Source organism: Neopelma chrysocephalum, unplaced genomic scaffold (genome assembly GCF_003984885.1).
Source record: "Neopelma chrysocephalum unplaced genomic scaffold, ASM398488v2 Primary Assembly neopelma1_23, whole genome shotgun sequence".
In the NCBI taxonomy this organism is placed as follows: Eukaryota; Metazoa; Chordata; class Aves; order Passeriformes; family Pipridae; genus Neopelma; species Neopelma chrysocephalum.
Window position 1 is genome coordinate 14,603,014 of NW_020897691.1, and position 16,452 is coordinate 14,619,465.

The 16,452-nt window shown below is 39.9% G+C and overlaps 1 protein-coding gene across 8 annotated transcripts in view; it reads left to right on the forward strand.

Moving 5' to 3' along the window:
- The first annotated feature begins 648 nt into the window (after positions 1-648).
- Positions 649-16,452, forward strand: part of SASH1 (SAM and SH3 domain containing 1) — a 546,410-nt gene continuing 530,606 nt past the window's right edge. For all 8 annotated transcript variants that reach the window (XM_027687743.1, XM_027687734.1, XM_027687760.1 and 5 more), the window contains exon 1: positions 649-1,490. In XM_027687743.1, coding sequence (XP_027543544.1) covers positions 1,026-1,490 — 465 coding nt within the window. In that variant the 5' untranslated portion in view covers positions 649-1,025. The remainder of the gene's footprint in view (positions 1,491-16,452) is intronic.

Genomic DNA, 16,452 nt, shown 5'->3' on the forward strand with positions numbered 1-16,452 from the left:
CCGGGGAAGGCGGGGGCAACGCCAGTGACCTGCTGCAGATCGGCTCATCCGTCGCCGGAGGATGCATGGAGCGCCGGGCGCCCGCACGGACCCTCCGCCGCCGCCGCCGCCTCCCCAGGGTGGCTGCGGACAGCGCTGGGAGCGCCAGCGGGGATAGGGGAGCGCAGGGAAAGTTGTGCGGGCTGGGCATAGGGCTGCGAGCCCCGCCGGGGCAGGAGGGCACCGCCGGCATCAGCGCGGAGAAAGTGGGGTTGAAAAGCAGTTTCTCGTCTCGCTGCCGGCGAAGCGCATTTAACCATCATTCCGGGGATGAAGGGGAACTGGGAAAGTAACTCGGAAAAGTGACTGGGATTAATTTTTTTTATTCCTTCTTTTTTCTTCCTAATCCGAAAAGACCCGTTTAAAAGGAAAGCAAAAGCCTCCGTGCGCCCGCTGCTGGGAGAGGCACGGGAGAGAAGGGCACTGCACACCGGCACCCTTACCCGTACTGGGCGAGGGTGGGGGATCCTACGCTCAGCTCTCCCCCAGCACGATCGTGTACCAAAGCAGCTACTCATAGTAAACAGATTCATCGTGCGACAGAGCTCAGGAAGGTGAGACAGAAGCAGAAACAGAAACTAACACTGAAAGGAAGAAAGGGAAAAAAAAGACAGCGACTGCGAATTACTTCCAGAGAAAGTGGGTGGATGTTGTGCAGCAGCGACCTGGGATTTTAGGGGATGCACCCTTACATTTTGCTTCTCTCTAGTCCGAGCCTCCCTTCTCCGGTGGCAGAAAGCGGCTGTACTTGGTAGTAACAAAACAGGAGGAGGAATAAGCAGGGGGATTTCGCTCAGCAGTGCTCGCGGTGCCCTGCTGATCTGCTTCAGGGATTTTTTTTTCTTTTCCTGGTGGATGTTGTTTTCTTGACCTTGCGTCTTAGTTGCATCGCAGTTTTTGTGGTTTTATTTCCTTTGGCGAAAAGTGGAAAGGTGGAGGCTGGCTTCGGTGCTGAAAGTTGCAATCATTATTATTTTGGAGCCAGCATGTGCACCAACATAGTCTACGAGTGGCTGAAGACCCTACAGCTCCCTCAGTACGCGGAGTCCTTCGTCGATAATGGCTACGACGACCTGGAGGTCTGCAAGCAGATCGGCGACCCGGACCTGGATGCCATCGGCGTGGCCGTGCCCCACCACAGGCGCCGAATCCACGAAGCCGTGCGGCGGCTGAAGGAGGCGGACGAGACAGCGGCGGGGCTGTACTTCACGCTGGAGCCGCAGCCGCCGCCGCGGCCGGCGCACCCTGCGGCCGGGCGCTGCCCCCGCCGGGCGGGGGGCCCGGAGGAGCACCGGCGGGGGGCGGCCCCCAGGTCCCGGCCCAGCGGACGGCGGGGGGCGGCCTGCGGCGAGGGGCTGGCCGCCTACCCCAGGCTGAAGCTGAAGATCATGATACGGGACAAGCTCATCCGGGACGGCATCAACCTGAGTAAACCCCCCTACTCCAACAAGGTAAGAGGGTCCCCGCCGGCCGCCACCCCGGAAGGAGCCGTGGCTGCCGGGTGCGGTGGGGCAGCAGAGCCGCTGGACGATCCTGCCACAGGCAGCGGCTGGAGATGCGGGGTCCGGCAGGGCCTGGTCCCGCCTCTGCCGTGCGCTGGTGCTGAATGCCTCCAGTTGCGCCAGTGGCATTTTCGGAGGGAAACCTGGTAAGGCTTGAGCACCAGCAAGGTCTGAAGAGGAGTGGGCCAACACTTCTTGGCCTTGGTGGTATGGCATGGTGCTGTGTTTTGGTTTTGCCTCTCTTTTTTTTTCATTAAGCAGTTTTTTTAGTTTAGCTTGAGGTGGGAAAACAGAAATTGACGGACTGGTCTTAATGGTTTGGGGGTTTGTTAGATTGTTTTTCTCTTCTGTGAAACTTTTCCATTGTGTTTAAGAGGGATGGCTTCTCTCATCTTTTGCTAGCGGTTATATTTTAGTGTGAGTTTCTGTTGGTGAAGTGGCTCCTGAAGCAAGTGGTAATCTGGCTGGAGAAACAACTCCTTCTGTTGCCTGGATTTATTTACTGGAAGCTGGTAGTGACTGGTGAATGTCAAAACTATTCATCAGCTGCTCCAGCACAGGTCAGTCAATCTCTGGTTGTGTCAGCACAGTCTGCTGAAAGACCGGAAAAGTGCACATCTCAGAAGGGTACATTCTGTTTGATGAAACCTCAATGTTTACCTAATTCTTATTTTTTGAAAAGGTTAAAATGTAAGATTCATGTAGTCTGGAAGTTAGAAACTGTTTTGTTGGAAATTTTTGGTAGGTTTCCAGCTGAAAACAGAATACGGAGAATAAATGGAATAATAGTATTAAATGAATAACACCATGAAGGGGAATATGATTTTTGAAACAAACTAAGATATTATAATGCATGGTGGCTTCACAGTTCACAGTGAAGTGCTTCAGAGTAGTTTGATGACTCAAGTTCACCTATATTTTCTTTAGTGGTTTGAAGTCTCATTTTTCAGAAAGACTGAGTAGTTGCAGTTGACTTTCAACTTGTAGGTACTTTTTACCTCTAAAAAGTTTATGTATATATAGAAACAAGCTATTGGGGAGGACTGCAGCTCTGGGTTTACAGAAATGTGAGGAATTAAAATAGAGAATAAGTAATCTGTCGTAGGGAACCTGGGTGTGTGGATAACATTGTGGAGGTGCAGATAATAAGACCATAAATTTCAGGATTCTAATTTTTTAACGTCTTGGAGATAGAGGCCCATTAATCACTTCTCAAGTACAGTACAGTTGTTTGGTTTGAGATATTTATTTGTTCCCTTTTCCTGAAACTTCTGTCTAATGACATTGTCAGAGACACTGTGCAAAATTTAACATTCATGAACATCTAGTCTAGGTACAGCATCTTCCAAAAGTTACTGTATCATTTTTGAGAGGTTTTCCCTCCCCCCTCCTTTGAAGTGATACGTCATGAGACTGAAATTACCATTACATGTCTGATATAAAAGAAATTGTATGGAAGTTCTTGCTTATCAGTGTAGCTGCACCACATTACCCACCTCCACAGCTGCATTTCACTCTTTCCTTTTGACTTTGTGGATGTTCTTAGTTACCAATTCCATCCTACCAAGTGGATCCTCTGCCTTCTCTCTGAGGTATTTTAAAGATGTGTAGAAGTGGCACTTTGGGACATGGTTTACTGGTGGACTTGGAAGTGCTGAGTAATAGTTGGACTCAATGATCTTAAAAGTCCTTTCCAACTTAAATCATTCTATGATACTCTTCTACAGGAATTGTAAAATTTATAAGATGCCAGCATATGACATCAAGGCAATTCAAATCTTTGGCATTGATTTTTTCTTTAGCTCACCTTATTTTAATTTGATGGGTCTGATAATAGTGTATATTAACTGTCAGGGCAAGGTCATGTTACACAGAAAGCATCACTCAGCTTTAATTAGTTTAAATTTAAATGCAATATTTTGAAATAGAAAGTGGAGCAAACTTTACTTTCCTAGTTTTAATTGAGGCTGTGGTGTCAATGTATTTATTTTGGTTCATAAATGCATATAACATCATTTTTTTATAACAACAGAAAAACTTTTCTCCATCTCCTCAGTGTGAATCACTTCACATTGTATCATGTTATAAGAAACCATAAAACTGGCAAGATTTGAGTGTGTGTTGCTCAACATACGTTATTCTGAATGCTACCATATACTGTAGCAATCCATCTCCAAAACGGCTTGAAGTGAATAGCAAAAGATCATGTCACTGTACATTATTTATTGGATGTCTTTTAGAACAAGAAAGATGAAATACTGTATTCTTTCAATTGGGAAAGAGCCATATTATAACATAACCCAAAAACAAACCTAAAAACCAACAAAGCCAAACTATAGAAAACAGTGGCTATAGTTTGAGCGTTATATTTTTAATATAGAATATGCAGTGTACAGGCTTCTGCATGTCAAAAGAAACTGGATGTATTCTCTGCAGTACACGGGATTAAAGAATCAGCTTGAAATTTATGTCTAGATTTTTAGCATACATTTGTCGCACATCCTTGTCATGTGAGTATTCTGAAGTGGGGCGCTAGACCACTGCTCTGTTTGACATTTATTTGCATTTCTTGTTCTGCTGAGCTGCAATCTAGCCTTCTACTTTCCTCCATGACTGTGGATGGAAATTAGTATCCATAAAAGGAGGAGCATGCTGGTGTGTATATGTATGTGTGTATACATATGTATATGCATTTCCCTTGTTTCCCAAAGAATACTTCTTGTGCTCAGTTATGTAGTTCTCGGGGAATTTTGGTGTTTTATTTTAAAACATTCCTGAGAACTGCAGGTGCTGCTCCTCTGGCTTGTTTGGAGCCTTTTGCTAGCTGCCTGATCTGTAGATGTGTCAAAAAATCAAAAATGAATATTGGATGTGGCTGTGGAGATGTTAAAAGCAGCCATTTGCTGTTCTTCCTTTTTGCTGTAGTTTCAGATGAAGGATGAAACAACAGAGTGGGCAGAATAGAAAAGTATTGGCAGAGTAAATTTTAGTTTAATTTAGTTTGATTACAGTCAGGCAGAAATGGCTTACAATTACTTAGCAGAGCTTAATATAAATCCCTTAAAGACGTGCAAACTTGGAATTGAAACCATATGTGTCTTCAGACGTAGAGAATTATCATAAGGCATCTTGATTGTTTCCATGGAGAATTAGAATGAGGCCTCACCTTCTCATATTGCATCTTATATATTTTTCAGGTATAAACCAAGGAACATAACTCTAACTGAGGAGAACTCTACAGAAGTCAGATTTTGTTCCATGTTGGTAACGCTCCTTAATACTCAAAGCCTTCTGTTTTAGTTTGTCTACCAAGCTTACTGTTGCTGGCTGGTAGCCTTAGAAGAAACTTCTTGTGGAGATGATGGGATTGAATGCCCTTCAAACAAGAACCCATGGTCAAATGAAACATCTTGTCATGTCAAAACATCTAGCTGCTTAAAGAAATTGTCATTGATGGTTGTAATTCTGTCCTTAATTAGGAAGTTAATTATGCCCAATGTAGAAATACTATTAATGGTCTTTTGCCACATAGAAGTTTTGGGGGATGAATTGATGGCAGAAGGAAACCAAAATGAGCAGCCCCACTGCATTTCAGTGAAGACGAATGAAGAAAAATGGAGCACTGACCTGAACCACCCAGATCAGAGAAGTATAGCCTTAAACTCCATACGGCAACATTTCTTGCTTTGGTGGGCATATTCCAAAATGAATTATGTCCATGTGGTGTTTGACCGGGAGTGAAGTCACTAATTGTCGCTGTGGAGCACCAACTTTGTCAATATAAAGAGAAGTAGGGTACCTAGTTGTGGAACATGCCAAGAGAAATTTAGTACTCTATTTATCTTGAATATAGATTAAGTGACATTTAATAGTTTACTGGAATTTCATTACTATTTCTAATTGAAATAGATGGCCTGACCTCTTTCTTGAGGAACTTTATTCAATTTTTCATCTGCGGAGAATTGCAAGTACATTAAAAACATACATGCATTAAATCTCCCACACCAATTAAGATGATTTGCTTAGCCTCAGTAAAGATATTCTCACGTAGATTTCAGTATTTATTAGGGAGAATAAAACTGTAGTGTGACATATGCACATGACCTCATTGTCACTCACTGTGCTGTTCATGATTATCAGCATGCTTGGAAAACAAACACCAAAAATTCAGCTGCATTTGAGATCATAATCTCAAGAGTTCAAGCAGATGCAGAAGACTAAAAAGTCAGATCCAAGTGAGTATCTGCTTAAAGACCCGAACACATTTTTTTTAAGTTATGTGATGATGGTATAGCACAGATTTGTGGTTCTGATTAGGTCTTTGTTTAATCCTTGCCACTACAAAATGAGGAATATTTCGCATAAGTTAAGTGTTAAGAGGTAAAGATGCCAGAAATGCTGCTTTGAAATACACTGGTTCAAGCTGGGGCTGGATAAAGTAATCAGCACTTTATCTACAGAAATGAATTCAGCGAATTAAAAATATTGTGCTTTGAAGAAATGGCAACACTCACCTATACTAGAATTAGACATGAACCTTTTTCTAAAGACCTGGCTGCTTTAGAATAACTGCATCAACTCTGATTAGCAGAGCGTTCTCAAATATGCCTTGGGGAAAGCTGCCTATTGACAGAAGTACTAGTGCATTAAGTAGTAACAATATTTTCATGGCAATAAATTAGCAAAGCTACAGGCAATGTTCAGGATGTGAAAAGGTATTTTATATAACATACTGAATTTACGTTTGACTTCATAACTGTTTTCTTTTAAAGAAAACGTAGCACCTCATATATTTGGCAGCTATTTTAAAGTCCTGGTTTATTAAACTAACAGAAAACAAACTGGAAAAGATCTTCTTCCCGTCAGACCATTAAGGCAAAATGTTGCAGAATATGAACAACACAGTACTGTGTTGTATTTGCATTTGAATTGTTCCTGAATATTTTAAAGTGTATTCAGTCTCCTCTGGAAATGTTGAATGCAAATCTTCATAGGTTTCATTATCTCTCAGTTTTAAGGGGAGGGAGATCTCATTAGGGTATATTATATATGGAGTTCTGAGAGAGGATAGTATCAGCTCCACAGCTTTCTTGCCCCCTTTCTGTGATCTGAGCTCTGGTCATGGTGGTGGCTGGCAGAGGAGGAGTGCGTAGTTTCCAGTTCCAAGGAGCTGTATGGGACTGAGCCCTGCAAGGGTGATCCTTCCTGCATCCTCCACAAGGCTCTAAGTTTGAAGGAAAAGCTAAACTTACAGGTTCCTGGCAAAAGAGGAATGCCTGGCCTCTGGTAGTTCCTTGAAGGCTTTTTTCTTTCTCCAAAGGATATGGTTCAGTCAGAGCTCTGTGGTGCAAAACTGAACTGAATTTTCCCACCTAGCAGTGGGAAAATTCCCACATAGTGTGGGGTTTTATGTAAATACCGCACCTCAACAGGGACACCACCACCGGTGTGATGAAAGTCTAACTACCAGTTTCACTTGCACACACTGATAACCTGTCTTGTTTCAAAAAAGTTTGGTAATCGTAAGCCTTTCTGAAAAGAAGACACATTTTTAAGGAAAATACTTCTCCCCACCCCCAGAGCTTCTGTCTCTGCCATATGTAAGATGATGAAGCCCATACACACAACTGTGTGTAAGGAATACCAAAGAAACCAAGATAATTTTTCACCAAAGAAGGAATCATGTGAACACTGTTTCTAGTTTTGCTTATGACCAATATCCCTATCTCGCATATTCTATGATATATAGGGCTTCTGTGTCCCTGATTTAAAATGTGGAATTGAAGGATTTGTCTAAAGTCATTAAAAATTTTAGACAGGTGGAGCACTGGGGCAGTGTCCTTGTCCTTTCCCTTAGGGTTAAGAATAAACTTCCTTACGTGTAAGTAACAGAAAAGTGATCAAGGAATAACTGGTAACTTTGCTATATGGCAATTAGTCATGCCTGTGTGTTAGCTGTACCCTGTGTGCATATGTCATTATGAAGGGTCCCTATCCACCAAGGTATATAGATCCATATGTATAATTTGAAACATACTAACAGTCATTATGGAATTTTTGAAAAGTGCAGCAGAGGGGTTTGAATTGACAGAAATATTGTTATTGTAGATTAGGAATAAGTTTATTATATCACTTACAGGAACTCACTTACTGGTTTGAGACTCTTTGAAAACAGAAGAGGATGGAATGTGTTAAAGCTAGATTGTATGTTCAACTTTTAAATTCCTTGCTTTGTCAGTTTGAATGAGCCCCTCTGCTTGGTGTTTGACAAAGCTATCTGTTCAATCTCTTTGTCTAGGCTAATATGGCATCTCATATTGATGTGCTTATCTTGACAAATGTGGTGGCTTGTACACCCTACAGGAATTGTCTTTTATTAAAAGAGCACGGCATCACTATGTTTAGCACTGCCACGTTATTTTGGGAATGGCTATGCAGCAGAAAGGGAAGAATCGGTGAACCTTCCCTGACACTGGCAGTCTGCGAGCCAAGCTGGCCCAAAACTGTCTCCAGTGACTCATACGGCCTCTTCAGTTTGCTACTTGCAGACAGTAAGAAAACTTTTCTTATGATTTTGCAAAACAAAAGAGAAGTGGCGAGTCACATGAAACACAAGTAGAAGGGCCTTCAAATAGTATCTCATCCTCATTCTCACAAACTCAGCAGGATGGGAATGACAGTGATTCATGCCTCTCACAGGAGCCTTGCTCTTCCAGTTGGTCTCATTCCCAGTGAAGTCAGTGGGGGTTTTGCCAGTGATTTCATTTGATGCTGGGTTTGGCATGAAGTGTTCAAATTTAATTCAACTAACAAGCATACCCTTACTGACTGTAACTTTTGTGGTGGGTGAGAACAGGATTACATGAGATGAGAATAGTAAGTACAGCAGTAGCATGAAATAAAAATCAGAACTTTTCAGAGCTTTAAATGTCACCATTAACAGCTTGAACAGCAGTGAGGCAGACTTCTGAACATAGATCTTACTGGTCTGTGCTAGAATAAATGTTTTGTACATATTCTCTGAAATCTCCACTTATGTATATTGCCTGGCATTAAGTACACATAGTTATTTACAGCTGTCATCTCACTAACTTAAAATCAGGGAGAAATGGCAATAATATATAGCAAATAAAGCTTACAACCAGGTACAAATGTATGTCTTCCAAAGGTTTGGTTTTTTTCCGCAGAATTGTATTGGTTTTGAGGAAACACATCCTGAAGTAGAAATGTGGTGTTATCATTGCATATGATGTCAATCGAAAGTTTATGGAGAAATTAAGTCTGGTTCTGTTGTCTGTGCCTCAAAAACCACACAGTAAATTTAGTGTGGTTAAGAAAAGAGTTAAAAAGCTAGGAAAAAAACCTTGCCTTTCAATCAGGCACTAAGGAAAACTTGTACTGTTTTTTTTTTTCCCAGAGTTAGTTGAGTGTCCATGCTTTCACATGCATGGAAGGAAATATTTTGATTAGCAGAAAAAGGCATTGAGAACTTCAGTGACTGAGAGCTGGAGCTAGGCTATTCATGCTGTGAAGAAGGCCAAAAGCCAGTATAAACCAAAAACTAAATAAGTTAATATTCCACAGAGGAAAAAACCCAAACAACTTCCGAACAAAACTAGAAGCATGTGCCATTTTTGCATCAGTGCCCTTCGTTTGTGGAGAGGAGTTTGCTGGAAGTGACTCCTCTGCACTAGCAAGCTCCTGTCCCTTGGGCTCCACATCTCCCAGAGCTTCTGTCCCAGAGCCCTCAAGCTAAGCTGCCTAGTCCCTGACTTCTCCTAAATCATTTCCCCTAAGTCTGCCTCAAGACAAACTATATTCTTCCCTAAGAACAATCTCTTTCCCACCCAAGAATACACATATTTTGCCGTTGGTCTCCCTAACCTTTTTTTTCCCCATCTACATTCTGTGTGAGTTTCATTCCATCTCTCTCTCTTGCTGCCTCAGTGTCTCAGGCTGCTATTTGGATCCTTCTCTCTCCTCCCCCATGTTCTGATGAGAAGAGAAACTTTCTCTTCCACTCAGGAGAGTGGGGCAATCCTTTCTCTCCCCTTTGTGCTTCCTGTCCCCAGCTGCCTTCCCACTGACCAACACAGATAGCTGAGCTCAGATTGTTCTTATAAAACTGAAGCTCTAAACTTTGATCTTAAAAATTTCAATGTTAAAACTACCACAAGTAGGAGTTATCCGAAGTCCCTCCAGCCCCAGTTCTCTGGCAGAAAGAAGGCATCAATCTAGGAAGAGGAGGATGCATAATAGCTTTTGAACATATGTATGGGACTGACTTGGTCTTTTTGAAGCAAAACTCAATGTATTGTTAAAAAATTAAGTTGTAACCTCAATGCAAAATGTGTTAAATGCAGAAATTTTGAAAGGCTTCTTTTTTGCTTATTTTTTTAGTGCTAATCATGTTTTCATGATAATTACTTGTAATTGCAGCATCTCTGAATTCTTGTTCAGTTGTTTATTGTTCACCAAAATGTTTTTCTTCAACTTTTATTTAGACCTGTTCTAGTAATAACTACTTGTGTTGTACTGCATTGTGAGCTTTTATACGAATGTATCTCTGACCTTTTGTTTACCTTGTAGTTGAGGTTCCCCCCTAAATATCCAGCTATTAGTTTAGCAGAGGATTTTCCACAGTTAGGGAATGAAAAGTACCAGAATAAAGAATCATCAAGAAATCAAATTTAGGTTGAGAAAGTCTATCATAGATCTTCATGTGCTAGTTGCTAAGCTAAAAATTTCAACCTCAAGATAAAAACAAATGACTATTTCAGCCTCTGAGTCTACATTCTCTCTTATATGAAACCACACATAAAAAGGGGATCTCATTTTAAAACACTAACCTGAGGCAACTGACAGTGGAAGTTAATTAACTGTAGAAATTACTAACAAAGAAGATTTGTTCATTTTAAGTTGTTAACATTTAAAAGGGGAGAAAGCAGAAAATAAGGAAATGTGACAAACTATCCCAAAACATCTGGAAAAAGAATCATTTTGATGTCAACTGATGTTTTCATGTGAAGAAAACTTCCTGAACTTTCCTATGATAACTTGTAAATAAGGTTTTGCCAAGAGGCTATTTCAGAGAGAGGATTTTCACATACACTTGGTATTTACCGTGTTAAAAATAATGCTCTGTAGTTTGTGAAGTAGGATGGAGCAAGAGGAAGCTTGACAAGAATACCACTAGCTGGTTTCTGTCCAGCTCTAAAAATTACATACAGTAGGGACATACTTCATGTAGCCAATGACTAGGAGTAATAAAATCTGTATGTGTCATTGCCAGTAATGTCAAAACCAAACCAAACAAAACCCTCAGTAACTCATTTTATGTCTAAGAAGTAACATTAGTATCCCTAGCAAAGGTTAAGGCAAAATTCTTCAAAATTCTTTGTTTCTCAGGCTTGTGGTCTAAAAAGTCAAGTGTTTGAAGCAATGTTGAAAAGTTCTCCTTTCAGTAGTACTTTGGTCTTGATGCAGTAATTTCCCAGGAAAATTATTTTATTCTCTTTGATAGAAAGGTATGTATGTGCCGCCAAGTGAAAGGAACTAACTTAATTGCTATCAGGCAGCAGTGGAAACCAGCTCAGCCAGGCTTGCTTCTGGCTGGTGCTCCCAGGCTGGTGGCTTCAGTGCTTATTTATTTCTATAAATATGAATAGCACTGCAGAGGATTGAACCATTTTGAGATATTTTTCCAAGGGAGTTTTGTCTGCAATGATCCTTATCATAGGTAAGTTTTATGCATATCAATGAAAGCAGAGATTATGATAATAAGAGGTAGTCTGAATCTTGGAAGTTGGCTTATACCAATACTGTAGCAAGTACGTGCTAGTTTGGGTGCTGTGCTTTTTATAAAATATCACTTATGAAATTAGGTGGCTTTCCTATGAGCCTTCAGTAGTGGGTATTAATTCACCTCTATAAGAAGTTGTAAAGGATTGAGGTATTTCCCTAAGGAATTACTTCATCACAGAGCTGGAAACATACTTAAAAGAGAATTTATATTCTAAACTTATGTATATTAAAAAGAACTGGTTATACAGCCACTGAGTTCGTTAAGTCAGTTCCTATGGTGTCTAACAGGAAATAAGCTATTGCAGTACCTCCTTTCTCTGTGAGTACGATGAGATGGGTTTGGAAGAAGCAGGGGTTTGTCTAGGAGAACTAATTGTTTTCAGAGAACTTGTTTTATAAACCTTTCAGTGGATGAAATTGATGTAATAGTTAATATTATTGATCTCATTTTGGAAAATAAAGCAGAAATTCCTTTGTGCTTAAGACACTTCTTCCTACAAGGATAAGGAAACGAGCATCATCTTAGTAAGAAGTAGCAGCTTTGTACTTACAATGAATATGAATTATACTCAAGGTGAAGATGTTGAAGGAATTGCAAGAGCTTATTTTTCTTCTCCTTACCTCTCTTTTCATATTTACTGTGGAAAAATATCTTTCTCTAATCTGAATATGCCATACAATTAGACAAAAACAATTTGATCTTTTTACTTAGCATATTCTAACTTTGCAATCTTCTTTTTTTGGTTGTTGTTTTCCCCGATAGTTTCTGCATTATGAATATATGCTCCATGTACTTGATAGTTTTCAATTCATAAGTGTCTAATTTTGAGTTTTCAAGATGTGTTATTTTTAACTGAAGTAGTAGCATTGTTTTTCCTTCAAATCAATCATGGCATTTAAATTCTCTTCTGAACTTTTAGAGTTGGTGTCTTAAAAATGACTTTCAGAATGACTCAGCTGTTTTCACTAACACCTTACTGCTTTAGACAGCCGCTCCCAGAACTTATCTCTGCTCTTTGGTAGTTTTTTTTCCTTGATGCCTTTTTTTTTTTCTTCCTCCTTCTCCTCACTATTTGCTGATACATGTTTTACTTCTCTGGCTCCTGCTGACAAAAGATTTAAAATTCCATTTTAAATGGCATTGCTTTTGACCAGTCCTCTATTTTAGTGTGTGTTTGTCTTTCAAAGTGTTCTGTTAACAAAAAAAAAAAATGTAATAACTATTCAGGTAACTATTAGCGATTATGTATATCTCATGGACAAGGAATTTGCTAGAAGAGAAATATTTATGGTTTTAATATTACATGGGTTAGGGGCATGTATGAATATTGAAAAGCATTACAAAAATCCTTAAAACTAAAACCTAAACAGACGGCAGAACTGAATTTTTGTCTTTGTGCACTTTCCTGTGGTCTGTTTACTAGCTGCTGGAAAATGAGACATACACAATATGTAATTGTGTGCTGGTTGCTAGAAGAGTAAAGTTCTGCAGTTTAAGTGATGAGTGTTATCAGTTGTCTTTTCCATAGCAGGATTTTTAAATTATAAGCATGTTTACCATAGATTCTGGCAGGTATCTAGGCTGTGACCCTATCATATGCAATACTGGAAATTCTGCTATTGATTTTGTTGGGAACAGACTGAGGTTTTTTGCTAAGAACCTACAATCCTGCTTTCAAAGTACTAAATAAAAAAAAAAAACAAAAAACATTATCGTTTCTGGTTGAAACCGTGCCTAGATTTAAATGGCTTTTAAAACATATTTCCGTGCCTAGATTTAAATGGCTTTTAAAACATATTTTTATTAGCTGTTATTTTCATGAGCTAGTAAAGTCCTTTCTCTTTGAAATGAGCTGCTGAGATTGTGGATGCCCCTCCGCCCCACTTAATGTTGTCAGCCAAATACCATTAAATAAATCTGTACTTCTTTTCTTTCTTAGTTTTTTCCTTGCTTGCTTGCTTCTCTCTTTCTCTCTCACACACACCCCCCTTTTATTTTTCCAGTTTGGAGGCTTGTAAGGTAAGTCCTATATATACAAATATATACCCCTTTCAAAAGGATTTTTAGCCTATTTAAGAAGAGTGCTCCTACATTTAATTATTTGTGCCTTACTAGACTTAAACTGGGAGCAGCAGAACTTGAAAAGGTGGTATGAGCTGTAGTAATGACATATCAAGAGCAGCCAGGTAGAGGAAAAGGTTTTTACAATGTGATTAAAATTATATGCCCCAAGGAGGAGATCACTGACTTTGGTGAAAGGGTAGGATTTGTTTCAAGATGGGTAGATTGGTTTACTTATGAGTCTGGTCAGTCCTAAAGGTGGAAATTTTGCAGACATTGTAACTAATTTCCTGTTCTTTTTTAATTTAAAGTCATGTTTCGGAGGAGTTGTTGGCTATCTGCCCTTATGCTCCCTTTCTTTTTCTTCAGAATCTATGGTTTCTGCTCCCTTTCCTGATAAACATGCACATATTTAGACCTGCTAGACCACTGCTTGTGCCCATGTAGACCTTTTTGTCAGCCTGGACAAAAAAAGGGCCTGAAATGGTATGTTAATAACACTCTACTGGTGTTTTCTTTCTATATTCCCAAAACAGTGGGAACCTTAGTTTTCTAAGTACTGTCAGTTGTCTTTTAAATACAAGAAAAAGTTGGAAAAGAGAAGCATTTTTTTTCATAGGTTCCCGTTTAAATCGTCGCTCTGCATGTTGTTTAGACAGCTTGCAGCTGAAGAATATGTTTAGAAAAAGACTCTTGTAGTTTTATGTAAGCTTCTTTTTTCCCTGTACAAATAAGTGGTAGTGCTGCATGGAACTATATATCTCTAAAGAGCAGAAAAAACAGTGAAGTTTGTGCAGCCATTTTCCATGTGTTCTCTTTCATTATATGTAGGGTTTGACCAAATGGATGTTGCCAAAGTTGTAAAAATAATTCTGTTTGTATGACATCAGATCCACACAGAGAGTTAAATGTCCTTCTGCTGTTTGGCTAATTGGTAGCACCAGCCCCTGGTAGTTTTTGTAACTGAAATACTTGTCCAATACCTTTGAGTAGAGGTGAGACAGTGGTAAGTATCTTCCTCGAGAGTAAGATGGATTCTGAAACTACTGATTGACAAACAGTTTATAACTTTGTAGAGATTGCGTTACTGGTGATCTTAATCTTGGCTATTACTCATTTTACAACACTGAGCTGTCCTTGCTGCTCAGAGTTTTTTCCTAGTATCTTACCTAAATCTTCTGTGTAACAATCTTAGCTTGTTACTTCTTGCCATTTCCGCCAGTGTCATGGAGAGTATAAGTTTTTGTCCTTTCCTCTGGTGGCAAGCTTTAGCTGTCCAAGGGTGTTACTAAGTCCTACCTAAATGTCTCTGCTAAAATAAAGAAGATGGTTCATTAATCCTTCTTTTAAGTTACACTTGCTAGTCCAATTCTCATTCTTTGAAGTTGGATCCCTCCCTAATTGGACTGAAGGCCTCTGGGCATGGTATCCCAGTGGAGGCCTTGCTGATGTTGAGCAGTACATAAGTTACTTTGCAGTTGATAATTGGTTTCTTTACTCCCCTTTTGGCTTTTTACCCTTTTTTGATGTTATGATACTGCTGACTCACGCCTTGGATCCACAGGTGGCCCTGAGACCTCTGGTAGCAGAGCGAGCCATTTATTTCTCATTATTGGTGAATGCAATGGTTCGTGGTCAGGTGTGCTTTCTTGCTGTAGTTACCGATGAATAACATCACTGTATTTACAAGGGTCTCCCTTCACTTTAAGACCATTTGGAAATCTAAGCCTGTTGCTCTGTGCACTAATGCTCCAACCTGATATGAAAAAAGTCACTCTCTGTTTCTCTATCCAAATCAGTACTAAAAACAGTGATTGTTGCTATACCGAAGGCAGCCCCCTGCAAAAATTCACTTGATCCTTCTTCAAATTTTGGCATAGGTAGTTTGTAAATATGTTTTTTCCTTGTGTTTTGTACTCATTTGATATTTTCATTTATGCTGTGCTTCCTTAGTTTGCTAATACAAATGTCTCAGGAAACAACATCAAAAGATGTAACAAAATTCAGATTTTCAGCATCTGCTTATGTCCTTTTTTTTCCTGGCAACTTGTTGTCTGGTATACAAAGAGATTAGGTTGATTTGACATAATTAATTCTTGATAAGTCTGTGTTGACTGTTAAATTTTATCTTGTCACTTTTTGATTAGTGAAACAAAAGCATTTTTGTATGGGAGGATCAATAAGGTTACCCTATGCATCATAATAATCTTGTTTCAACAAATAGTCTTTTGTTTCATCCTGCTGTTATCTTCCCTTACCCAAAAAAGTAAGTGCTCTTGGTCACTTATGCCACCAATTTTGGGTGACGGCAGCATGCTTTCTTGCCATACAGTGGGCCATCTCCTTGCATGCAGTGTAGATTCACCCCCCATGCTGCCATTCTAGTTGTGATCATAAACCTAGCCTCGTAGATGAACTCCTTTGCAAAACTGTTGACCCCATACATATACAATGTATGCATGTGTGTCCTCTGCATTTCAGCTCCTGCTAGTTTTCTAGTGGGTGGAGGGAACTGAAGATAACTCTGTGCTTCCCTTTAGGTGCTTCGTGCCTGAGGAGGATTTGTCTGTAGGCACTACAGGAATGTGGATGTGCAAAAGTGGAGTCTGCAAAGGAAGGCCTCCAAAGGCACAAATGATCTCCTGGGTGATCAAGTCCTGTGTGCCTTTTGGGCGCTGCCAAGGATGTGGTCTAATGTGTATTGAATACTGTGTGGCATCCATTCTGTCATTCAGGATGTAGTTGAAGGAAATAACGTGCCTGGCTCACACATGAATCATGATTCAATTTCTCAACCCTCAGATCTATCTTCATTTTATATTAGTCAGACTCAAAAGTGTAAACTGTAGGAAACCCTTTTCCTATTGGGCATGTGATGTAAAAATGAATGTGTTTGTTCTGGTGTCAAGGCCTCAAAAAGTTTCACAGACTTTTTTTGTGCTTGACAATGGGCAGATAGGTATCCCACAGTTTGTTTGTGGGTTTTGATGTGTTTTGGTTTTGGTTTTTGTTTTGTTTACAGAGGGTAGACTTAAACCAAGAAAA